This window comes from Leucoraja erinacea, chromosome 5 (genome assembly GCF_028641065.1).
Source record: "Leucoraja erinacea ecotype New England chromosome 5, Leri_hhj_1, whole genome shotgun sequence".
NCBI lineage: Eukaryota > Metazoa > Chordata > Chondrichthyes > Rajiformes > Rajidae > Leucoraja > Leucoraja erinaceus.
In genome coordinates this window covers 42,581,834-42,608,122 of record NC_073381.1, presented here as the reverse complement: position 1 = coordinate 42,608,122, position 26,289 = coordinate 42,581,834, and the positions used below count along the sequence as shown (strand labels likewise).

General features: G+C 43.7%; 1 protein-coding gene across 4 annotated transcripts in view; it reads left to right on the top strand.

Moving 5' to 3' along the window:
- The first annotated feature begins 2,656 nt into the window (after positions 1–2,656).
- The window catches only part of agbl5 (AGBL carboxypeptidase 5), a 77,467-nt gene continuing 53,834 nt past the window's right edge, over positions 2,657–26,289 (top strand). For 2 of the 4 annotated variants that reach the window (XM_055635434.1, XM_055635432.1), the window contains exons 1-6: positions 2,657–3,109; positions 15,668–15,967; positions 17,812–17,983; positions 21,638–21,804; positions 24,087–24,264; positions 25,960–26,138. In XM_055635434.1, the coding sequence (XP_055491409.1) occupies positions 15,747–15,967; positions 17,812–17,983; positions 21,638–21,804; positions 24,087–24,264; positions 25,960–26,138 (917 nt within the window). In that variant the 5' untranslated portion in view covers positions 2,657–3,109; positions 15,668–15,746. The remainder of the gene's footprint in view (positions 3,110–15,667; positions 15,968–17,811; positions 17,984–21,637; positions 21,805–24,086; positions 24,265–25,959; positions 26,139–26,289) is intronic. The other 2 variants (XM_055635433.1, XM_055635435.1) reach the window with 1 other exon arrangement.

Genomic DNA, 26,289 nt, shown 5'->3' with positions numbered 1-26,289 from the left:
TGTTTTTCCTGCAGTCATTTAAGGAAGGACTTTTCATGAGGTTACACAAATAAGCTGGAGAAACTCAGCGGGTGCAGCAGCATCTATGGAGCGAAGGAAATAGGCAACGTTTCGGGCCGAAACCCTTCTTCAGACTTTGATTTTGAATTTGATATTGTAACCTTCGATTCTCCAGCATCTGCAGTTCCCTCTTAAACACTAAATAAAGGACTTTTCATGAGATGGGTTATCTATATTTCGGACGGGAAAAAAAAAATTCTGAGCGTGTTTTTCACCTGAATATCCTGGAATTGGAATAAGATGAGCCGGTCGTAGTTTTGATTCATACGCGTGGCTATCACCTATTGAGCGATGTCCGGATCACTTGGACGGGGCCGAAGAGATGGTGGAGCACCTGGTGGCGACGGTGGAGGATTTAGATTTATTTATGTTTTAGATTTCCAGCATGTGCAGTTGTTTTTGATTCTCACTCATCTTATCATTGGGACGCTACTAACCAAAAAGTGTAGGAATAAATGTTATCACTGTGACAGATTGACATTATACCTTGTTTAAGAAGGAACTGCAGATGCTGGAGAATCGAAGGTACACAAAAAAGCTGGAGAAACTCAGCGGGTGCAGCAGCATCTATGGAGCGAAGGAAATAGGCAACGTTTCGGGCCGAAACCCTTCTTCAGACATTATACCTTAACCGCTGAGAAATATTCGTATCTGGGTCATAATGCAATATATATTGGGATCGAATGATTATTTTTGTTGCATACTCCAAGATTAATAGAAAACATTATCGAGAGATAAGGAATTGAAAACCAGTATGTATTTTTTTTAATTTTATTTTCTTTGTAGAAAATGCTGCAGGTAAGCAATTGGTTTGAGATAGAAACAGGAAATTGTGAAAATTTGCTACAGAAAGGTGGGTTTATAATGCACAAAGGCTCATCCCAAATGGGTGGTGCATGGCGGACTCATGGATTCTCCCAGCTTATTATCTCTTCAGTGCTTAACCCTGTGGACAGAGCAAAGTGAACAAGCGAAACTCTTCACTCTGTGAACAATGTAGAGAGCCATTGTCTACCATTGTGAACAAGTTGGATATCAGTGAGTGTGAAAGTCTGAAACCTCACATAATAAACAGTACAAGTACCATTGAAGCTCCCCCCCTTCCACCAGTTACACAGTTGCAAATGAAATCCTTTGCCATGGGTCATTATGAGTTAAGTTAAACATCTCCCACAGATGGATTATCCAGGTATCTTGAATCCATCCTGTCATGAACAGTTCAGGATTCAGCAGTCCATTCTGCAGATGACCAGGTTGAAAATAATTTAAACTTCTTACCAATATGGTTATATTGCTAATTTGCAGACTCTCCAAATTCTCTGGGACAATTAACTGATTTTTACTGGTGTATTGTACTGGCTTGTTTTCACATTTTTTGCTGCTTTGACAATGGGTGAAATACTTTGCCCAGCTTGCATTTGCTGGTTTAGAGCAATTTCTTTCACAACACTTTTTCCTTGTAACTTACTTTTTCCATATTTTCCTTAACATCTACTATTGCTATTTGCAGTGGGCTGGCTAAATGCTGCAACAACTAACAATTGAATTGTTCAATGCAAGGTAATATAATTAAACGCTCTTGGGAGAAACCGGAGTGTCCTGGGGAAACCCATTTGGTCACAGAGAACGTGCAAATCGCACCCATGTAGCAGTAGAAGCCATGATCCCTAGCGCTGGGAGGAAGCAGCAGCAGCTCCACCAGCTACCCTCTCATCCCATGGACTACAGTGAGGGAAGGAACTGCCGATGCTGCTTTTACACCGAAGATAAACACAAATTATGGAGTAACTCAACGGGGCAGACCGTATCTCTGGAGAAAAGGAATGGGTGACGTTTCGGGTCGAGACCCTTCTTCAGACCAGGACTACAACCCAGCGGTATGAATATTGATTTATCTAACTTCAAGTAACCCTTGCCCCCCCCCCCCCCTCTCTCTCGTCTCTCCGACCCACTCTAGCTCCCCGATTAGCTTTATTACTGTCCTCATGATTAATTCTATTGCTCCAGATACGCTGCCCGTCCCGCAGAGTTACTCCAGCTTTTTGTGTCTATCTGCGGTTTAAACCAAAGATCTTAGAGCGAAGCCCGCTATAAGATCTTTGGTTTAAACTAGCATATGCAGTTTCTTCCTACACACTATGAACATTTATTTAATCATTACAACTAGTTGTGTTACTCCAGCATTTTGTGTCTATTTTCCTGATCAACGTTTGCTTTGATCTGCCCTTTGTACACCTTACCCGGAAACCCGTCTAGTTTCCCTCTCCACTGAGGAAGGGTCCCAACCAAAGATCTTTGGTCCCAACACCTTCTCTCCAGAGATGCTGTGCTGCCCCCCGCCCCGCTGAGTTACTCCAGCATGTTGTGCCCAGTCCCTCTAGGATCTTTGGTTGTGCCCAAAGATCTTATAGCTGGTTGTGCCCCTCATGGACTAGTGTCGTCCCAGCATTGCGCATGCGCTCTCTAAGCTGGCCGGGGGGGGGGAGGGAGCTTTGTTATCAGCCAATGAGGAGGGGCGGTGCTGCGGTGAGCGCGGCGCCCAATGGGGGAGGCGGTTGCTGCTGCCAGGCGGAGCGGGGGGGTTGGCACCGGTTTGTTTGGGGAAATAGACAAAGAGCCGCGGGCGCCGTCAGCGACCGAGCGACACGGAGCCCGACCGTCCGGCTGGCGGGGATCACAACACAAGCGGGCAGGGCGGGCAGCAGAGGGTAGCCAGAGGCTCGGGCGAAGGAGGCAGCGCCAGCGCCAGGCTGAGCCGACAGCGGCTCGGCGACCGCGACAACGGCTGGAGGAGCCGCCGGCAGCGGGAAGCCGAGGCGCAGCGGCGGCGGCGTCGCGACCGGGACGCCGTGACCCAGAGCCGGAGAGAGCGGTCCACCGCCGAGCCTGGCGGAGAGGGCGGCGAGCAGGTGGAGTTCGGGGAGCCGGCTTTGGAGAACCGGCCGGAGGAAGGGGCCGCTGGACCGGCTGAGGGCGGCGCGGAGAGCCCGGGGGATGGAAGCCGCAGCCCCGAGATCCGGCTGAGCCCCGCCGCGGACACTCGGCCCAGGTGAGCTAGGCCCGCGTGACGTCACAAGCGGCCGGCGTCACCCAGTAGCGCTCCCCTGTGAATTACGTCATGGGGAGAGGGTGGTCGGTGGGCCCGTGACACTCATTGCAGCCAATACAATAATAATAATAATAATTGTATTTATAGAGCACTTTAAAAACAATCATAGTTGCAACAAAATGCTGTACATCACTAATCATTGACAAAAAAAGTTAGTACACACCAATAATAACAATCAAAAGAAATAGTAGGAAAAGATATGTAAAATAAAGAAAAATTAAAAACAATAAAAACAGAAGCAAAGTCTCAGGCATGGTCAAAAGCCAGGGAGTACAAGGGACAGCAAGGATTGACACCTATGTGTATGCGTCTGGTACTGGCAATTACTGTTCGGTGGTGGCGGCATTTGTGGGATTGCATTAATGCCATGTAAAACTTGACGTGATCATTTCTATATAGGTGTTATATCAACATCAGGTCTCATTCCCACGCATGTAATTTCTGCCAAGTAATGTAATTCATGAAATGGGGTTTGGCTTGGTAGATCGAGATAATGTCAGTAACATAACAGTCGAGTGACGATTGACCCAATGACCAATATATGCGTTTCTTTGGACATTCCTTGTCTTAGAATAGCAACTGGAATGTTTATTGTTAGATTTTTAAAAACAAATTACTGTTATTTATCTGTTGACATGTAATTTGTGATGCCTTTATTAACTTGGAGATTAACTTAAAGCAATTTTCTTAAATTCACGACTAAGTTTTGATGGGTCATATCTTGCTGGCTCATTGTTAGTGATTCTGGGAATCACTAACAATCACTAAGCCCTTCAGCCTACTGTGTTCACACTGATCATTGATTACCCGTTTACTCTAATTCTATGTTGTCCCACTTTTTCACCCTTAGACTAAGGACAATTTACAATGGCCAATTAACTTAAAACAATGCAGTTAGACACAAAATGCTGGAGTAACTCAGTGGGGCAAGGCAGCATCTCTGGAGAGAAGGAATGGTAAAGTTTTGGGTTGAGACCCTTCAGAATGATGTCAGCGGAGTGGGCGGGACAGAGAATGTAATCGGAGACAATAAGACTGGTGGGAGAACTTGGGAGGGTGTGAATAGAGAGGGAAAGCAAGGGCTATTTGAAGTTAGAGAAGTCACTGTTCATACCGCTGGGGTGTAAGCTACCCAAGCGAAATATGAGATGCTGTTCCTCCAATGTGTGCTGGGCCTCACTCCGACAATGGAGGAGGCCCAGGGCAGAGAGGTCAGATTGGGAATGGGAGGGGGAGTTAAAGTGCTGAGCAACCAGGAGATCTGGTAGGTTAAGGCAGACTTGAGCGGAAGTGTTCAGCGAAACATTCATCAAAGCTATGGACCTCCACTGTTGTATCATTGATCACTGAACAGGTACTTTGGATCTGTCTTCACTAAGGAGGACACAAACAATCTTCGTGATATAGTAGTGGCCAGAGGATCTGTGGTGACGGAGGAACGGAAGGAAATCCACATTAGGCAGGAAATGGTGTTGGATAGACTGATGGGACTGAAGGCTGATAAATCCCCTGGGTCTGATGGTCTGCATTCCAGGGTACTTAAGGAAGTGGCTCTAGAAATCGTGGATGCATTGCTGATAATTTTCCAATGTTCTATAGACTCAGGATCAGTTCCTGTGGATTGGAGGGTAGTTAATGTTATCCCACTTTTTAAGAAAGGCGGGAGAGAGAAAACAGAATTATTGACCAGTTAGCCTGACATCGGTGGTGGGGAAGATGCTGGAGTGAATTATAAAAGATGAGATAGCCAAACATTTGGATAGCCGTAACAGTCAGTATGGATGTACGAAGGGGAAATCATGCTTGACTAATCTTCTGAAATTTTTTGAAGATGTAACTAGGAAAATGGACAAGGGAGAGCCAGTGGATGTAGTAGTGTACCTGGATTTTCAGAAAGCATTTGATAAGGTCCCACATAGGAGATTAGTGGGCAAAATTAGGGCACATGGTATTGGGGGTTGAGTGCTGACATGGATAGAAAAGTGGTTGGCAGGCAGGAAAAGAAGAGAAGGGATTAACGGGTCCCTTTCAGAATGGCAGGCAGTGACTAGTGGGGTACCGCAAGGCTCGGTGCTGGGACCACAGCTATTTACAATATACACCAATGATTTGGATGAAGGGATTCAAAGTAACATTAACAAATTTGCAGATGACACAAAGCTGGGTGGCAGTGTGAACTGTGAGGAGGATGCTATGAGAGTGCAGGGTGACTTGGACGCGTTGGCGGAGTGGGCATATGCATGGCAGATGAAGTTTAATGCGGATAAATGTAAGGTTGTCCACTTTGGTAGCAAAACCAGGAAGGCAGATTACTATATAAATGGTGTCAAGTTGGGAAAAGGGGAAGTACAATGGGATCTGGGGGTCCTTGTACATCAGTCTATGAAAGTAAGCATGCAGGTACAGCAGGCAGTGAAGAAAGCGAATGGCATGTTGGCCTTTGTAACAAGAGGAATCGAATATAGGAGCAAAGAGGTCCTTCTGCAGTTGTACAGAGCCCTAGTGAGAACACACCTGGAGTATTGTGTACAGCTTTGGTCCCCTAATTTGAGGAAGGACATTCTTGCTATTGAGGGAGTGCAGCGTATGTTTACAAGGTTAATTCCCAGGATGGCGGGATTGTCATATGCTGAAACTTTGGAACTCTCTGCCACAGAGGGTAGTAGAGGCCAGTTCATTGGCTATATTTAAGAGGGAGTTAGATGTGGCCCTTGTGGCTAAGGGGATCAGAGGTTATGGAGAGAAGGCAGGTACGGGATACTGAGTTGGATGATCAGCCATGCTCATATTGAATGGCGGTGCAGGCTCGAAGGCCGAATGGCCTACTCCTGCACGTAATTTCTATGTTTCTATGAGAGAATGGAGCAGCTGGGCTTGTACACTCTGGAGCTTAGAAGGATGAGAGGGCATCTCATTGAAACATAAGATTGTTAAAGGTTTGGACATGCTAGAGGCAGGAAACGTGTTCCCGATGTTGGGGGAGTCCAGAACCAGGGGCCACAGTTTAAGAATAAGGAGTAAGCCATTTAGAACGGAGACGGGGAACACTTTTTCTCACAGAGAGTGTCGAGTCTGTGGAATTCTCTGCCTCAGAGGGCGGTGGAGGCGGGTTCTCTGGATGCTTTTAAGAGAGAGCTAGATGGAGCTCTTAAAAATAGCGGAGTCAAGGGATATGGGGAGAAGGTAGGAACGGGGTACTCATTGGGGATGATCACATTGAATGGCGGTGCTGGCTCGAAGGGCCGAATGGCCTACTCCCACCTATTGTCTATTGATGCTGACTGAGTCGTATACTCCTTTCCATTTCCTGCAGTCGATGGTTTGATCCTTCATTTTGCAGCGATTAAGAGAGGGATTGTTGCCTGAACACCATGTTACTAAGCTCTCTACTTCCTGTACTCTGTCTTGTCATTGTTTGAGATCTGGCTCATCACATTGGTATAATGTTCAAACTTGCAAACAGAGTTATTGCAGACTTTGGCTTTGGAGTATACAGGGATAACAATAAGGGGCTGAGATCACATCCTTGTAGGGCACAGGGGTTGAGAAGACTTATTGTAGGGGATGTTTTGTCACTCATTCTTGCTAACTATGAACTGTGAGTCAGGAAGTTGAGTTCCAGTTTGCTGCGTCCAACGTCCAGAAGTTTGGAGATTAGTTGGCATTCTGGTGTGGAAACAGAGCTACAGTCAATAAATATGAGTCTAACGTAGGAGTCCTTGTTATCCAGATATTCCAGGAATGAGTGTAGGGCCAGGGAGATGACATTTGTCGTCGTGAACCTGTTATAGTGGTAGGCAAATTGCAGTGGTCCGGGAGACTGGAGTTCATCTGCTCCATGACCAGCCTTGTGAGGTACTTCATGATTGTAGATGTCAGAGCCACCAGACAGTAGTTGTTAAGGCATGCTTTTCTTTGGCATTGGGTGACAGGAGATGTTAAATGTGTCCCTGAATATCCTGCCCGCTGTTCCAAGCAGGTTCTCAGAACGGGACCCAGGACCTGAGGCAGGTGCCATAATTTCACTACCTTTCTTTTCATAATGAGCATAGAATGCATTAAGCTTGTTGAAGAGGTATGCAAAATTGCCAGTGATATCGCCTGACTTCACATTGTAGCCTGTTATAGCATGCATAACTTGCCACAATTGATGAGTGTCCACGTGGTTATTCTGGGACTCTATCTTTGTCTGGAGTTCTTTGTCGATGGTTGTATACAGATTTCTTGTGCTAGTTGGGATTGTTCGACTTGAAGCCAGACAGCCTATTCTAACAACAAGAAAAGCTGAGTTCACCATCCCCTGATAATAAGGACGTGGAAGATAAGATAAGTTAATGTTAGACACCAAGATTTAAATACGGCAGAGAGCACAGAAAGTGAAGGAATTAATTAAAATGCAAATTTGTTGACCAAAGAGGACATAGAAAACATATTGTGTAGAAAGGAACTGCAATTGCAATGGTTTATACGCAAAATAGACAAAGCATGCAGGATTAATTCAGCAGATCAGGCAGCATTTCTGAAGAAAAAGGACGGTGTAGATTGGCTATAGCATGTTAGCCAATTAGAATGCTTAGTAATTATAACCCCGCCTAATTATATATTCATTCATAGTGTAAAATCCTCCCACTGTCTACCAGTACGAGGAGCAGTGTGAACGTATGATGACCTGCGTAGTAGTTAATGACCTAAACAATAAAGATGCTTGTGTTTCAACCTGTGTGAGTTTGAGCTCTTTACATACTGTCAGAAAATTGGGTCTACCCCGCATCTGTTTACCACGATTTATTTAGTTTACCAGTTTTTATTTGTGAGTTTTGGTTGTGATTTGAGGACATTGCTAACTCTTGTCGAAAGCCTAGCCTGCTTGTGTTTGATTCTGATATCGCCGAGCGATGGCGAATGTTTGAGAAGGACTACTCCGATTATATCCTCATCGTTCACCGAAACGATCCCGACGATCTGAAAGTTTTTCTACTGTTGAATTTAGCGGGTCCGGAAGCTATGATCCGCGTTTGTTAGGTATGTGATAATTAGCATATGTAATTACTGTCTAGTGATGTCTTTTGATGTCTTGTGCAAGTACGCATGTGCATGGGGAGACTCAAGGTGGCGTCCTGCAGTAAAGAAGCCTGTATGATTACTCCCGTGTCCGAGCCTTATTTCAAGTCTGTTCAAAGCACCCAAATACACAACAGCGTTGACTTGTTTGAATTTGCACCAGCTCAACTAGACGGGAATGATCTGGTAGTGGTCCCGGCTGAATCAATTGACAACTCGATAGTTTTGCTGAGGAAGTTTAGAGAACTGTGTGACCTGCCGTCTATCAGAATCCTCGAGAGAAAAAGATTTTTTGCTCGAATGCAACAGGCTGATGAGCTTGTGGAACGATTCATCAGCGACTTGAGACATATCAGCTTTTGATGCAGATTTGGTAAGTTGACAAATGAGCTAGTTTGTGATAAAATTGTGGGAGGAATGAGCGACCGCATGCTACGAGCCGAACTGCTGCGGAACGCTGAACTGACTTTGGAGCAAGCGATTCATGCTTGTCGGATGGCTGAGACTGTAGCACCACTCGCAGATTTTCTGTTCTCTCTGTCTGTCAATCTCCGTCTCCGCCCACCACCCGTATCCGGGTCTCCGCTCTCTGCTCGCTCCTCATCCGCCGGCACGGCAGTCCGCCTTGCACATCCTCCTCTCACATGCGCACTGCCACGGCCAGCACACCATCGGCCGCCCTGCGCATGTGCACTGCCACGACAACTGGTCGACGCTGGACACTTTCTCCCTCGCTTTGAATTGAGGGAGATCTGGCCGCGAAAGAAAGACACAAAATGCATGAGTAACTCCGCGGGACAGGCTGCATCTCTGGAGCGAAGGAATGGGTGAGGTTTCGGGTCGAGGCCCTTCAGACTGAGAATCGGGAGAGAGGGAGTCTGGAGCTTCTTTAGGTATGTGAAGAGAAAAAAAATAGTTAAGACCAAAGTTGGACCCTTGATGAGGTGAATTTATTATGGGGAACAAGGAAATGGCAGATGAGTTGAACAGGTACTTGGGATCTGTCTTCACAAAGGAGGACACAAACAATCTTCCAGATATGGTAGTGGCCAGAAGATCTGGGGTAACAAAGGAACTGAAGGAAATCCTCATTGGGCAGGAAATGGTGTTGGGTAGACTGATGGGACTGAAGGCTGGTAAATCCCCAGGGCCTGATGGTCCCAGGGTACTTAAGGAAGTGGCTCTAGAAATCGTGGATGCATTGGTGATAATTTTCCAATGTTCTATAGATCAAGATCAGTTCCTGTGGATTGGAGGGTGGCTAATGTTATCCCACTATTTAAGAAAGGCGGGAGAGACAAAATAGGGAATTATAGACCAGTTAGCCTGACATCGGTGGTGGAAAGATGCTGGAGTCAATAATAAAAGATGAGATAGGTGCACATTTGGTTAGCAGTAACAGGATCGGTCCGAGTCAGTATGGATTTACGATGGGGAAATCATGCTTGACTAATCTTCTGGAATTTTTTGAAGATGTAACTAGGAAAATGGACAAAGGAGAGCCAGTGGATGTAGTGTACCTGGACTTTCAGAAAGCATTTGATAAGGTCCCACATAGGAGATTAGTGGGCAAAATTAGGGCACATGGTATTGGGGGTGGAGTGCTGACATGGATAGAAAATTGGTTGGCAGACAGGAAACAGTGGGGATTAACGGGTCCCTTTCAGAATGGCAGGCAGTGAGTAGTGGGGTACCACAAGGCTCGGTGCTGGGACCGCAGCTATTTACAATATACATCAATGATTTGGTTGAAGGGAATCAAAGTAACATTAGTAAATTTGCAGATGACACAAAGCTGGGTGGCAGTGTGAACTGTGAAGAGGATGCTATGAGAATGCAGGGTGACTTGGACAGGTTGGGTGAGTGGGCGGATGCATGGCAGATGACGTTTAATGTGGAGAAATGTGAGGTCATCCACTTTGGTGGCAAAAACAGGAAGGCAGATTACTATCTAAATGGTGTCACATTGGGAAAAGGGGAAGTACAGCAGGATCTGGGTATCCTTGTTCATCAATCTATGAAAATAAACAAGCAGGTACAGCAGGCAGTGAAGAAAGCGAATGACATGTTGGACTTTATAACACGAGGAGTCGTGTATAGGAACAAAGAGGTCCTTCTGCAGTTGTACAAAGCCCTAGTGAGACCACACCTTTAGTATTTTATGCAGTTTTGGTCCCCTAAGTTGAGGAAGGACATTCTTGCTATTGAGAGAGTGCAGCGTAGGTTTACAAGGTTAATTCCCGGGATGGCGGGACTGTCGTATGCTGAGAGAATGGAGCAGCTGGGCTTGTACAGTCTGGAGTTTAGAAGGATGAGAGGGAAACTCATTGAAACATATAAGGGCATGGTCACGCTGGAGGCAGGAAACATGTCCCCGATGTTGGGGGAGTCCAGAACCTGGGGCCACAGTTTAAGAATGAGGGGTAAGCCATTTAGAACGGAGACGAGGAAACACTTTTTCTCACAGAGAGTCGTGAGTGTGTGGAATTCTCTGCCTCAGAGGGCAGTGGAGGCAGGTTCTCTGGATGCTTTCAAGAGAGAGCTGGATAGGGCTCTTAAAGATAGCTGAGTCAGGGGATATGGGGAGCACGCAGGAATGGGGTACTGATTGGGGATGATCAGCCATGATCACATTGAATGGCGGTGTTGACTCGAAGGGCCGAATGGCCTACTGCATCTATTGTCTATTGTCTATATGGAAGGGTGAGGTGTAACAATGACAGATCAAAGCAGATGATGATAAGGAAATGTAGAATGGGCCATTGTTAACCGAGGGGAAGGTGACAAGAAGGCATACAATCAGTAAAATTAATCAGAAGTGTTTAAGAGGGAACTGCAGATGCCGGAGAATCGAAGGTTACACAAAAAAGCTGGAGAAACTCAGCGGGTGCAGCAGCATCTATGGAGCGAAGGAAATAGGCAACGTTTCGGGCCGAAACCCTTCTTCTGAAGAAGGGTTTTGGCCCGAAACGTTGCCTATTTCCTTCGCTCCATAGATGCTGCTGCACCCGCTGAGTTTCTCCAAATTAATCAGAAGGACAGTGAACCTAGTTGGAGAATAGGGTGAGGGAGGGAAAGAGAAAGGGGGAAAGCAAGTTAATTGAAGTTAGAGAAATCCGCTGAGCTGTAAGCTGCCCAAGTGAAATATGAGGTGCCGTTCCCCCAATTTGCGTTGGGCCTCACTGACAGTGGAGGAGCAGAAAGGTCAGTAAGGGAGGGGGAGTTAAAATGTTTAGCAACCAGGAGATCGTGTAGGCCTAGGCAGACTGAGCGGAGGTGTTCAGCGAAACAATCGCCAAGCCTGTACTTGGTCTCGCCGATATATAGGAGTCCACACCTGGAACAGCGGATACAGCAGATGAGGTTAGAGGGGATGCAAGTGAACCTCTGCCTCACCTGAAAGGACTGTTGGTGTCCCTCAACAGAGTCGAGGGAGGTATAGGGACAGGTGTTGCAGCTCCTGCGGTTGCAGTGGAAAGTACCTGGGGAGGGGGTGGTTTCAGTGGGAAGTGATGAACTAACCGGGGAGTTTGAGGGGAACGGTCTCTGTCGAAATTGGTAAGGATGGAGATGGGAAGATGTTTCTAGTCGTGGGATTCCATTGGAGGTGGCAAAATATCGATGGATTACCTGCTGTATGCGACGACTGATGGGGGGAATGGTGGTGAAGACAGATTAAGAAATGGAAAGGAGATGTTGGAGATGGTCCAAGTGAAATTTGAGTGATGGATGGAATTTGATAGTGAAGTTAATGAAGTCTGAGTTCTGCATGGGTGCAGGAGTTGGTACGGTATCCCGCTGCTCTGTTCATTCTCCCCCTCCCGCTAGTCGCAACAGGAACAGAGTCCCCCCAGTCCTCACCTTTCACCCCATCAGCTGTCAGATACAGCACATACAGTAATCATCAGACGTTTTTGCCACCTCAAACCTTGATTTTCTGACAGTAATTTAGGGATCCATTTAAATTAGACAAATAGCAATGGTGGAGTTTACAAATGCCACAGATGCGAATAAGGGTCTTAAACGTTATGGCTGGATTGTTCTATATTACTCCAATACAGAGGTTCTTAACCTTTTTGGCCCTACGACACCCCTTCAGACATTCTTGGTCAGTACGCGCAACCCCCAAAACAAAAATTGAAAAAAAACAGGCTGATTTATTAAAACATGCCTGCCAATGCTCAGTCAATGGGATGGCTGAAATTGCTTCGTAGCCATCAGGCAATCATAACAAGGACGAATGCTCGACAGGCAGCACCTCATGTCAGCGTCGATCACAAGCCTATTGCGTACCTTCGTTTTCAGAGTTACCATGGTTGAGAATCCAATAAGTTGAGGGGGACTGGACCAATAGGGTCAGGGCACTATCAGAAAGAACAGGACAGTCCTTCACTTTCAGCCCAAACGTGGTGAGCTCTTGAGCTGCGCATCTTCACGAAGGAGCTCTTCACTGGCTTTTTAAAGGAGGAGGATTGGCTGAACCTTGTTGCCTTCCACCACAGTGAAGAATGCTATGGTGGATGTTTGTGTTAAATTTTATTGTGTATTGTGTGTTCTTTTTAAGTGCATCGCTGCTGGCAAATTCATTTCAGCACCTTCGGGTGTATGTGACGAATAAAATTGACTTTGAATACTTAGCCTGGCCAAATATACAAGACGTTCCTGAGATTTGTAGACCTTAAATAATTCTTAATCACCTTGAGTTTGCTAAATTACCTCTCTGCAGAATCTATGTTGCTGGAATTGTTAATAGTATTCTTAAGCTAACGCAAACATTTGGAAACAGGTCACCAAGTCTATACTCTGTTAACGTTCAACAGATCAATGGTTTTAACTGCCTTTACAAAATTCACCCTCCCACTAACACACGCGCGCACATACTCAGACACACACTCAGACACACACACACTCACTCAGACACTCAGACACACACACATACTCACTCAGACGCTCACTCAGGCACTCAGACACTCACACACACTCACACACTCACCCACACACCTACACACTCACCCACACACCTACACACTCACCCACACACCTACACACACACACACACTCATTCACTCACACACACTCACACACACTCACACACACACTCATTCACTCACTCACACACACACCCACACATCACACACACACACACACTCGCACCCACACCCACACAAACACCCACTCGCACCCACACACACGCCCCACACCCACACAAACACCCATTCACCCACACACGCCTGCACCCATTCACCCACACACACGCACCCACATGCACACACACACCCATTCACCCACACACACACCCACCACACACACACACACACACACACACACACACACATACACACACCACATTCACCCACACACACACCCAAACACAGGCCCGGACCACTGAAACCGCTGCAGCTGCCGACTCTCACCACCTCCCCGGGCGGCGTCGCCCGCTGTCGCCGACCTTCACTGTCTTCAGAAAGCCACCGACAGTGCTGCCCATATCTCTACTCCAGCCCCCATGGGCCTCCGCCAACCCTCGCCTCTCCACCTGCCACCAGCGGGCCAGAGCCGTCACCTCACCCGAGATCCAGGCGCAGCACGAGGCCCACAACCTCCACCATGCAGACAGCACGTGGTCTGACTCTGCTGGGTCCTAATGCCCCCCTCCCCCCCCTTACAGGGTAGATCCATCAGTAATGATGACTCTGCTGGGCCCCAGTGCCCCGCCCCCCCCCCGTGCAGGTAAGATCCATCAGTAGTGACGACTTTGCTGGGTCCTAGTGTCCCCCCCCCCCCCCCCCCCCCCCCTACCCCCTACATCAGGGAAGACCCATCAGTAGAAGAACCCATACATTAGGTATGTTACAAAACCTCTCCTGAATCCCAGGCCCCTTTTGGAATCTGGGCCCGGGTACTCAGCACCCCATCTCACATAGCCCTGTGTATACGTACGCTGTTTGGAACAAAATACTGTGGGGTTAAAACGCGATTTTTCCTAAGGCTGTACTAATTGCACATGTTCAGCCTAGTAAATCATTGACGAAAAATCGCTGCAAGACCCGGTCGCAAAAGGTATTATTAGTTTTATAGGCCTCGATAATATAGTTCTAATAGTTTTAAAATTACTGTTTCATTCCGCAACCTCTCGCAGCCCCAGGGTTTTATAAAGCAAACAATTAAAGGTATGTACCTTATTTTTACATTAAATGGGGCATATATATAACCCTATATATCAAGTTATCTATAGCGAGTAGTTCATTTTGGGCTTTTTATATCCCGCAGTATTTTTCTCGGCATTTGAGGGCACTAATCCAGCGCTAGGTCAACGTTCTAAACCAGCGCGTTCCACATGAACCCACTAGAAAGACGATTTAAATGGGCATTTATTTACAGCAATTGAACACTAAATTCCTTCCATTTGGCCTATAAATTAATGTAAATTAGATATAAAAATCATGTTATATTGTGAATTATTTGTGAATAATCTTTGGACACTTAGGCTATTTAAAAATGTTAATCTTTCCTTAAGAAATGGGCTTTTGATTATCCAAGATCACAGCTTTTTTGTAATGTCCATTGAAAATCAATAGGGAACAAGATGCTAATTTCCGAGTATGCAAATGGTCATAACTTTTTTAATACTTGAGATATGAAAGTGAATTTGGTGTCAAATTAAACTTATTGTTATGCTTTATCTGATGGGATAAATTGCAGACTTAATTTTTTAAATCTCAAAATTTTGTAACATTGCTACATACATGAAATTACCGCCCCCTCTCCTTCGACTCCCGGGCCCCCTTTTGGACTCTGGGCCCGGGTACCCCCTGCACCCCATCTCACATAGACCCTGTGTATACCTACGCGAATACGCAAACAAAATACTGTGTGGTATGTACCTTTGTTAGGGGGTGAATGTGAGAGGGGGGACGGGTGTGTGCGGTAGGGGGGGAGGGGGTGTGTGGGCTCAGCGGCTCCCGGCTCCGGCCGCATTCACCGGCGCCAGGACCCGGTTCCGGACTCACTCAGCGGCTCCCCGTCCCCGGTTCCTGTCGCACTCAGCGGCTCCCAGCACCGGCTGCACTTAGCGGCCCCTGGCTCGTCGCTGTGGTCGCAGCCGCCCGCGGAACACAGACCCCGCTTGGCCGCGAACACAGCCCCTGCCCGCCCACGAACACAGCCCCCGCCTGCCCGCGAACATAGCCCCCCCACCCCCACCCGCGATTTTCAGGGTTAACCTGTGTGTACTCCATTCTGTAGCAACGATTTCTGGTCAGTCTTGCCACTATGTCAATGAATCGATGAATACAGAAAGAAATTTAAATTTCTGGTCTCAAAGATCAGTCAGATTTTGATTCTGAAAAATATAGATATTTTATTTAATTTGTTCTAATTTCTTTAGTTTTAATTTAACTATTCAGTTAATAATACTTGTTTTCTTTCTCCATGTAGATCTTCAAGGCACAGCTCTCCTCTTGACAATACATGAAAGAATGTCATATGTCTTGAAAAGTTATCTCGTGCCACAAAAATGGAAATTCGATGTGGTGGCTTGCTTTTCAGTTCAATGTTTGATTCTGGAAATATTGCTCAAGTTGAAAAGGTGGAACATCCTGAAGTAACAGAGGATTCAGCTCCCAGCAGTAATGGCACCTCTGGTAATTTTGGGAATACGATACCGACTCCAGATTGCGAATTTAATGTGTGGACCAAGCCAGATTGTGCAGGGTCTGAGTTTGAAAATAGTAACAGGTAATTCTATATGTTTTCCCTCTCACCAGATTAAAATTGTGTTTCTTTTTTTGTCTCCAGATTTCCAAATAGTTCAATTTACCAGGAGGTTTGGATGAAATATTATGTTGCAGGATAAACCAGCAGTGCAGCTAGATAACATTAATTTAAATACATGCATTATTACGTTTTGCGTGTTATTACACGTGGGTTAAATTATAAATAGTATATATAAAAATGCCGTTGGTTTTAATAAATGGTGCCTTGCTTCACAAGCAGGGTGCTTTCCCAGCAACAAAAATGTAAATTGAACCAGGATAAAAGGGTTTTACTGTGGTATATAAAGAGAGTTTTACTGATAGCATTGCTGTGCCCGGAACCTGGGTGCTGAGAATTGAAGTGAAGTGCTGCTCTTCCTGCTGTTGTGCTGGGATTGCCCTAAGGAGAGACCACCTATGAGGGCTAGTGCTATACTGGCCTGGGGGTGTGGCGTGACTGTTCAGTGCTGGGCTGAGGGTCTTGGGGATGTGCCATTACTAGCATGATGAGTGTTGGGCATTGTTGGGAACTGTCAGCATCTGCTCCATGTGTTGTCCGACTGCCCATAACTGACAGATGTGGTAGGTACCTTTGTCCTTGGATTGTTTGGCTGCACAGTTGTTCTCAACCCTGGGATTTATTCATGTCAACAAGCTTAACAGTCTAGTTGGCTATTCGGCTTTTCATCACAGAGAAATCTGCAGGCTGGGAAGTGTTGTGCAGCCAGATAAAGGGGGGATATAAAAATAAACTTACTTTGCATCCATTGGAAGGACAATCTTGAAATAGGATCTGCACAGCAATTCAACACGTGGAGTCAGAGCTGCCCGTGCCCAGCATTGGTTTGTACTCGTATTGGCAGCTTGGGGTACAGCCCCAAGTCTGCATCTTGGCCCCAGGCAGTCAGACAGGTTGGTTCATCACCAGGTTTCCAAAGTCATTTCTCACTGAGCGTGGTGTGATTTATTCCTCCATCTGCAGATGTTCCTGGCACCAGCAATATGGAGAAAGCAGGGGTTTTTGTGCATGTGGAAGTTTCTGCCTCCCTTGCTTTGATTGGCCATAGAGTTTGTCCCAGCCTGGAGATTTATTATAATAATAACAAACTGACTGATCAATGAAAACTGTTGAGGTTGTTAACACAGAGAAATTTCCAGGTTTTGGTGAGCTGTGCAGCAAAATAGGGAGAGGAGGCAGCGTCCATCAGGAGTGATTTGAATGCTGAATCCTTCCTCAACTTCTTTTTATCTGTTATTCCATTTATTTTCCTAAAACCCTCAAGACTACCTGCTAATTAAGTAGTCAGTAAGCCCAGCAAGCACATGCCTTCACTGGCTTTATTAATATATAAATTGGAAATTAACCCTCTATTACTTATCTGTATATTGTCACAATCCATCTCTTATTCAAAAAATTAACTCTCTATAATATGTATACATTTCTCTCACCTCAATGGTTCAGAAAATTATAAATATTAATGTAGTTTTTTAAACACACTTCAAAGAGAAGTTTAACTTACCTGCTATAGTTCAGTTCAGTAAACTTCATGGGAGATTTGAATTTATTTTGATCAGTCGGGAACTCCATTATTGTATCCGATGACTAGCATGTTGATAGCAAATTATCTGAATGAAAGTGCCATTTCCAAAGAATTTCACAAACTTATCTGTTTGCAGATAGGATATCTATACTATAACATTTATTGGACCATTTACACTTAAGGGATGTATTACATAAACATTTACTACTTTAACCTTTTTTTAAATGTGTCAAAGCTTGGAAAGTTGTTTTATATATTCTCACACATTTGTATTGCTTATCTTCAGGTCCTGGTTTTATTTCAGTGTGAAAGGAGGAATTCCAAGTAAAGTCATTAAAATCAATATTATGAATATGAATAAACAAAGCAAATTATACTCTCAAGGAATGGCACCATTTGTAAGGACCCTGCCTGGAAGACCCCGTTGGGAACGTGTAAGAGATAGACCAACTTATGAGGTATGGAAGTGAGCAATTTTGCATGCATTTGTGTTCATGTCAGAACAGACCTACTGTGATTAAATTTAAATTGGTTAATTCTATGTATTTTTTGAAATAACTAGTTAACATGCAAAAAGTGTTTCTATCCTGCAATCAGAGAACATGTGAATTCACTTGCACAGTGGAGAGTGACGACTGGGCAATTTCTCATTTGTTATAGTTTTGTATCATTAAAAGATGTTTATCAATTATTGTTGCTAATTTGAAATTCATCTGCATATTTTAATTAATGTATAGTGGCTCTTAAAATAAAAGTTATCAGTTACAAGGCAATGTCTAAGAAATTCAAAACACACAAACTGCATTTATTTGCATTCAGAAATTTGTCTCCTAACCTACATTCACTGCATCCATGACTTGAGTTACACACGCACAGCAGGTGACAAGTATGTTGCCATGGATGCAACATGTCATTTTTGGAAATTTTCAAATTTAAAAGAAAATTGTTGTATAGATTGTTCTCTACAGCCCAAATAAAATGTGAAAATCCACCGATATTTTGTAATTGTAAAATATTCCAGGTTTTAACAGATACCATTGAAATGTTTTGAGTTTGTGATCAAGTTTATTAAAGCAGTTCCTCGATCTTGACCGTTACAACCACTCTGCCGGCAGTGAAATAATTAAAATTGAAATGTGGAACATGCCAGAATGGGAGGAATGCAGAGATTTAGAGGTTGCTAGGCTGGTGAAGCATATAGAAGTGGGGTAGTGATCTTGTGAAATTTGAAATCGAGGATGAGAATTTTAAAACTTTACGTTATTCAACCTGCCAAATGTATGCCACCAAGCACATGAGAAGTTACATTTTAGGATGCAGTGAAGATTGTGGATTATTTCAGGCTTATGGATTGAAGCCATCCATTGTGCCTCAGAATTGTCAAGCTGTTGACCATGCTGGGTTTCACCAGCAGAAAAGCTGACACAGGAGTGGATAGACAATATTATGGCGATCAAAGGAGATGGTCTTGATGCATTGTGATATCGTATATCTTTGAGTAGCAGGAGGTGGCCCAGCATTTGTCCCAGAGATTGCAGTGAAGGAATGGGAGAGAAATTAAAGCAGGAATTCATTGACAGAGTGCTGGAGTAACTCAGTGGGTCGAGCAGCATCTCCAAAGATTATGGATAGGTGACTTTTTGGGTCAGGACCCCTCTTTGGGGGGGGGGGGGGGGGGGGGGGGGAGGAAGGAGTGAGAGTGGAAGAAATTTGGACGAGCAGAGCGGCAGGCCAAACCGTGACAGCAGGTTATGGGTTAATACAGGTGAGGGGGCCTGAGGTTTATTAGCGCATGTTTGGACAAAGGCCAGATATGAAAAGGCAGAAGGTGTGAGGCAAAGGGATTGAAGAGTTGCAAATTGTGAAATTGGTGGAAGGAATGTATGCAAAAAGGGAAGGGGAGGAGGAGGGAGGAAAGAGGTGTGAGTGGAACACAGGGGGTTGCCTTTTTTTCACATGTAGTTTACAAGAATGAGTGTTGTGTGTAAATTTGAGACCAAATTTAATGCAGCAGAATTGATCAATTGGCTAGGCTTTGAAACATTCAGATTAACTTCATTCTACCCAGTAGGCCATGGTGAACTGACGCAAGTGTTCGGCGAAATGAGGGCTTGGTCTCGACGACGTACAGGAGGCCACGCCAGGAACACCAGATGCATGGGATTAGAGAAGGTGCATGTGAACTTCTGTTTCACCTAGAAGAACTGCTAGGGTTCCTGAATGGTGGTGAGGGAGATGGTATAGGGACAGGTGTTCTCCTGTGGTTGCAGGGGAAAGCCTCTGGAACCCTTTCGCCCGAACAATTGCACTCGGTTCGACAAGGCCTACTGGATCTCCCGGTTGCTAACCATTTTAACTCCGCTTCCCATTTCCCATTCTGACCTTTCTGTCCTGTGCCTCCTTTATTGCCAGAGTGAGACCACAGGTAAACTGGGGGAACAGCACCTTATATCTCACTTAGGTTGCTTACAACCCAATGATATGAACACTGAATTCTCCAATTTTAGGTAACTATAACTAAACCCGGGTCTTGGCGCTGTGAAACAGTGGCTGTACCAGCTGCACCACTGTGCCCGATGTCCAACAATTTAGTGCTCTAAGGAATGATTCACAATTGCCATCTCTTCTAATTTTAATTGATGAGAAGGTGATGAATGAATGGAACACTTTATTGCAATGTTGGAAAACCTGGAGATATTCAGCAAGCCAGGCAATGTCAGTGAGAAGGAACCAAGTTCATATTTCAGCAGAAATTCAAAGCTATTTAAAAAATATATTTCTTCAAGAAGAATTAACATTTTCTAATTAAATCAATTTTTTAGATTTATTTTTTCTGCCCCACCCCAATCAGTCCGAAAAAGTCCCACCCCGAAATTCCCCAAATGCTGCCTGAGCCCCTGTTCCTTCAACGCTGTGTATTGCTGAAGTAATTGTGTCTGGTTGATTTATTATTTTATATAAAACATTTATTTTTGAAACAAACCCAAGACTAGAGCTGCAAGGATGAGCTGGGTCGCTAAATTTGTTAGTGCTAGCCCATGATTGATTACATATGATGCTGATATTTCATCACATATAATGGAAATTAGCAAATTTGCAGATGACACAAAGCTGGGTGACAGTGTGAATTGTGATGCTAAGAGAATGCAGGGTGACTTGGACAGGGTGGGGGAGTGGGCAGATGCATGGCAGATGAAGTTTAATGCGGATAAATGTGAAGTTATCCACTTTGGTAGCAAAAACAGGAAGGCAGATTACTATCTAAATGGCGTCAAGTTGGGAAAGGGGAAGTACAACGGGATCTGGGGGTCCTTGTACATCAGTCTATGAAAGTAAGCATGCAGGTACAGCAGGCAGTGAAGAAAGCCAATGGCATGTTGGCCTTTATAACAAGAGGAATCGAATATAGGAGCAAAGAGGTCCTTCTGCAGTTGTACAGAGCCCTAGTGAGATCACACCTGGAGTATTGTGTGCAGTTTTGGTCCCCTAATTTGAGGAAGGACATTCTTGCTATTGAGGGAGTACAGCGTAGGTTTACAAGGTTAATTCCCGGGATGGCGGGACTGTCATATGCTGAGAGAATGGAGCAGCTGGGCTTGTACACTCTGGAGTTTAGAAGGATGAGGGGATATCTCATTGAAACATATAAGATTGTTAAGGGCTTGGACACACTAGAGGCAGGAAACATGTTCCCGATGTTGGGGGAGTCCAGAACCAGGGGCCACAGTTTAAGAATAAGGAGTAGGCCATTTAGAACGGAGGCGAGGAAATACTTTTTCTCACAGAGAGTGGTGACTCTGTGGAATTCTCTGCCTCGGAGGGTGGTGGAGGCAGGTTCTCTGGATGCTTTCAAGAGAGAGCTAGATAGGGCTCTTAAAAATAGCGGAGTCAGGGGATATGGGGAGAAGGCAGGAACGGGGTACTGATTGGGGATGATCAGCCATGACCACATTGAATGGCAGTGCTGGCTCGAAGGGCCAAATGGCCTGCTCTTGCACCTTTTGTCTATTGTCTAAGCTAATATTTCCTTCCAACAATTTGTTTCCGCTTTATGTGTGTATTAGCTTGAATTGTTTGTTATTACTTTTTCCTGCCATTTATTTTCAATTTAGATGGTGGAAAACCAGTTTATTCTCACCTTCATGCATCGCTTTCATGAATGTCGTGGAGCAACTACCTACTTTGCATTTTGCTTTCCATTCACGTATACTGAATGTCAGGAGATGCTGATGCAGCTGGATGAAAAGTTTGAATATTGTAAACGGCTGACTTTAAGCAGGTACTGTGCAATCTTAGAGTTTCAACAGACAACTTACACAATCAATCTTCCAAATAATTTCCTTGAAAATAAAATGATTCTGTTGGAAAATTCTGTTGCATGCTTTTCATTGTCATGAACTTGCATTCTATCGGTTCATGTCCAGGCTGTCTGCAAGACTGCAAACATCGAGTATGCATTAGAAACTGGGAAACCTTCACAAAGTTGAATCAAGAAGCAGTTAAAACAAATGTTATATATTTAAAATAAAAACTCAAAAAACTATTTCTAAGATGTACAGGAAAGAGTGCCATGCCTTGGATTTCAATTTGTTGGTAGCTTCTGCCTTAAATTTAAAATTACTTGGTTAACTTTAAGACAGAAGGTCAAACCAGGATCAATATTCTCTCCTTACTATATTCTTTCTCTTCTGAATTTACATTTTGTTTCCTTATTACTGCCCTTATTCCTGTCCACCCTTGTTCTCGGCTAAGTATTAACATTCTTGTTTATAAATCAGCAATATGCAGAGTTCCTCTCAAATAATTTTAGCATATATTCCAGACTACCATATAACTACTGTACATTTCAGAATAAAAATTAGCTTTGAAGTACTTTACGATATTCTGGTATTGTAAAAGTTTGTTATAACTTATTACTCTATTTTAGTGTGAGCAATTATCCTGCTGACAGTTAAAATCCTTTTTTCTTGGTGTTGCTGCAGGGCATTAAGGTTTTCAGCAATGTAGAGTTTGTTGACCTTTATTTTAACTGGGTGTCAAAATCAAGTAAAATTATTCCAAGTAACAAATGTATTACAAATTTAGATTAGCTGAAGTGGGATAAATAGATGAGCTGGTTCAGTCTGGTTTATGTAAAACTGGAGAAGTCTGAGGAATATTGCATTAATACGAATAGAGGGAAACAAATTAGCTCCATTAACTTTTGAAGACTGGTGGAAAGAATGTTATACTATAACAGTTGTTTTTGGAACCAATTTAAACAATTCAATATAGAACTCCCCAAGCTGAAGTTATGATGGTCAGTTCCTAGGAGTAAATATTACCAACAACTTGGCCTGGACTAGCTATATCGAAGCAATGGCCACGAAAGCACACCAATGCCTCTACTTCCTGAGAAGGCTTAGGAAGTTCACTTAGCAACTCTCTCCAGCTTCTGCAGATGCACCGTAAAAAAACAGCTCCATCCAAGACCACAAGAAGTGGAGAGAATTGTGGACGCAGCCCAGACCATCACACAAACCAACCTCCCTTCCATTAACTCCATTTATACCACTCGCTGCCTCGGAAAGCCCATCAGCGTAAATCAAGGATCAGTCGTACCCCGGTCACTCCCTCTTCTCCCTTCTCCCATCAGATAAGAGGTGTAGAAGTGTGAAAACACACACGTCCGGGTTCAGGGACTGTTTCTTCTCAGCTGCTGTTGGGCAACTGATCCATCCTGCCAACATCTAGAGAGCAGTCCTGAGCAACTATATACCTTATTGTAAACCTTCGAACTATCTTTAATCGGACTTTACTGGATTTTATCTTGCTCTAAACATTATTCACGTAATTCCTTTTTGTCATGTATCTGTACACTGTGAATTTCATAAAGAGTTACAAGCAGTTCCTAATACAAACAAGATGAATACATTGACAGTCACCTCAAAGGCCCTAAAATTCCAACATAAGCAACTAAACATTTTTTAACCCTAACCATAAAATATATTGGAGGTGATCTTGGGGGAAAGGACAGGCATGTGGAGCATTTACTTAATAAATCAGCTGTGATTTCACTAGTCACAAGTGAAGTGCCAGTTTGTAATCTGTTGTCATGTCATCAGTTGATTTTGTCTGCTTCACTGCAAAATCTCCTCAAGGTATGCATACTTTGAAAACGTTCTCCTCCTCCCTCCGAACCTTATCTCTGCCTCTCCCTCTCCCCTGACTCTCAGTTTGAAGGAGGGTCTTGACCCGAAACGTCACCCATTCATTCTATCCAGAGATGCTTGCTGCCTGTCCTGCTGAGTTACTCCAGCATTTTGTGTCTATTAATGGTATTTAATGCACTGTTGTTGTGTAGAGTTTGAAAGCCACCATCAGTTGCAGACCAGAATTTGAAGTTCTTCTTAAGTTATCACCAATCGTCTCTTTATCGTCATCTCTGTAATTTGAAAAGTAATTTTAAAAGACCATATTTACTTTCCTGTCTCTTTGATGTTCTTTGTAGCTTTAACATTAATTTATTGGCTTGTTTTTGTGAAGCAATCAACTGGTAATTAGAACATTTTTATTTTTCAGCCCTGCTGATACTATTTATTATCACCGTGAGCCTCTGTGTTATTCTCTGGACAATCGATGTATCGATCTCATCACCATTTCTTCGTGTCATGGAATGATGGTTGAATGTGAACCAAGACTAGTAAAACTTTTTCCAGACCATTCCATTTCTCGCCCACATGTATTCTCTCGAAAACAGGTAAAAAAAGCTCACAACATATTTTATAAAGATTTTGTTGGCTCATATTCTGCCACATAACAAAACTCAAGTAATTGCAAGAAATTTAGCAATCTGCACCGATTACATTAATTTTTGTTGCAATATTTTATTTTATTTACTGATCCATATGTTAGAGAGAGTCATTAACTTAACTGATCATTTTGAGTATGGAGAGAGAACTTAATCTCAATTTTTTTTTAATGTTCATGTAGTTTATCTCTTTGCTCTCTGGAAGGTATCAAGTTTCACCGAGGTAAAGAATTGTGTAAATGTTTCAACAGGCTGTTGGGGCCAACTAATGTGTTTGAGTTTATCATGGATGTGACCAATTTTCTAAAACTCCCTGACCTAGAAAACTGCTTTCCATCCAGCAACCTATTCAATCAGAGAAAATAGTACTGCTTGCCCTATTGTCTTCAATGATTTGAACTCAGTGAAATTTCCCCTTAACCTCTTTACAGTCCCCTTCCCTCTGAGAGTTTTGTTTCTATTGAAACTTCCTCAGAGCAGGCAACGTTTAAATGAGTACATGATGCGCCATCTACTTTTATTGGCTCCGGATTATTGTGGTCATAGGATCAATTTTATGGCACTAGATTATTTAAGTAATTGCACAAAATATTAGAGCTTGAACCTTTTTAATGCATGATGCCACATACACACTGAAGGAACAGCACCTTATAAGTTTATAACCCGACGGTATAAACATTGAATTTTCCAATTTTAGATATCCTCGTCAGCACCCCCCCCCCATTCCCTTTTCTCCACCCCCCCCCCCCCCCCCCCCCAAGGGTGTCCATGTAGACTCGCACCTATTTCTTTCCTTCCTCTCACCTTGCCTCCACCTACATTCCTTCCTCCGATTTCACAATTCTTCAATCCTTTTGTCTTGTGCCTTTTTTCATCTGTCCTTTGTCCACCTAACTGCCTATCAAACCCCCCCTAATTTTTCTCTTCTGCATCCGCCCGCAATCAGTCTAAAGAAGGGCTCCAGTGCAAAATGTCATCTATGCATGTTCCCAGGGATGCTGCCTGACCTGCTGAGTTACTCCAGCACTTTGTTTTTTTTTGTACAACAGCATCTGCAGTTCCTTATTTCTACAAGAAAATTTATAGTCTCTGCTTTCTACCTTCTTGTCCATTTTCTAATTACCTGCATTTGCTATATTTGCCAAGTGCTAATCATACTTGAGGCATCATAATTCTGAGATTGACAGACTTGCAGATGCATACTTTTCCAGTGAGATTAAGATTTCAGGATCTCCATGTCTTAACACTTGATTTGATCTGATTTATGTGGGCAACACTGGGAAATCTTCGTATGAAGACAAAGATTATTGGGTCTACGCAAGTGCTTTTTAAAATATCTTCTCCCACTCAAATTTTGTTTTGTATTTTACAATCATTTTCATTGAAAAATAGTTATGATTCCTCTCACTTTACTTTGGGTATAAAACATCTCTCATATCCAATCCCTAAAGGTACAGTACATTGAATGTGAATGATTGACATGTTTATAATTAGCATTATAAACTTACAGAAGTGATCAGATACTCGCTGCTCTGGTGTTTTTTTATATTTGTAGACAGTTGGTTATACTTCAAATTATTTACATTCGGATCATATTTGAATGAATTGACGAATATTGCAAAATGACTGTATCTTCTGTTTTAGGTATTTTTTCTCAGCAGTCGTGTACATCCTGGTGAAACTCCCTCAAGCTTTGTTTTTAATGGTTTTCTGGAGTTTATTTTGCGAACTGATGATCTTCGTGCTCAAATGTTGAGACGAATGTTTGTCTTTAAACTTATACCCATGTTGAATCCTGATGGTGTAGTGAGGGGACATTATCGGTAAGCTTATAAATATTTAACTGCTGCAAACTGCTGATACTTGACTACAATACTCGCTTCCTGTAATTATGTTGGCTAATCCTGTACTTTATTTGGAAAAGACTTGAGTTAGCAATTTAACAGCATCAAATTCTTGTTTACATCTGATATG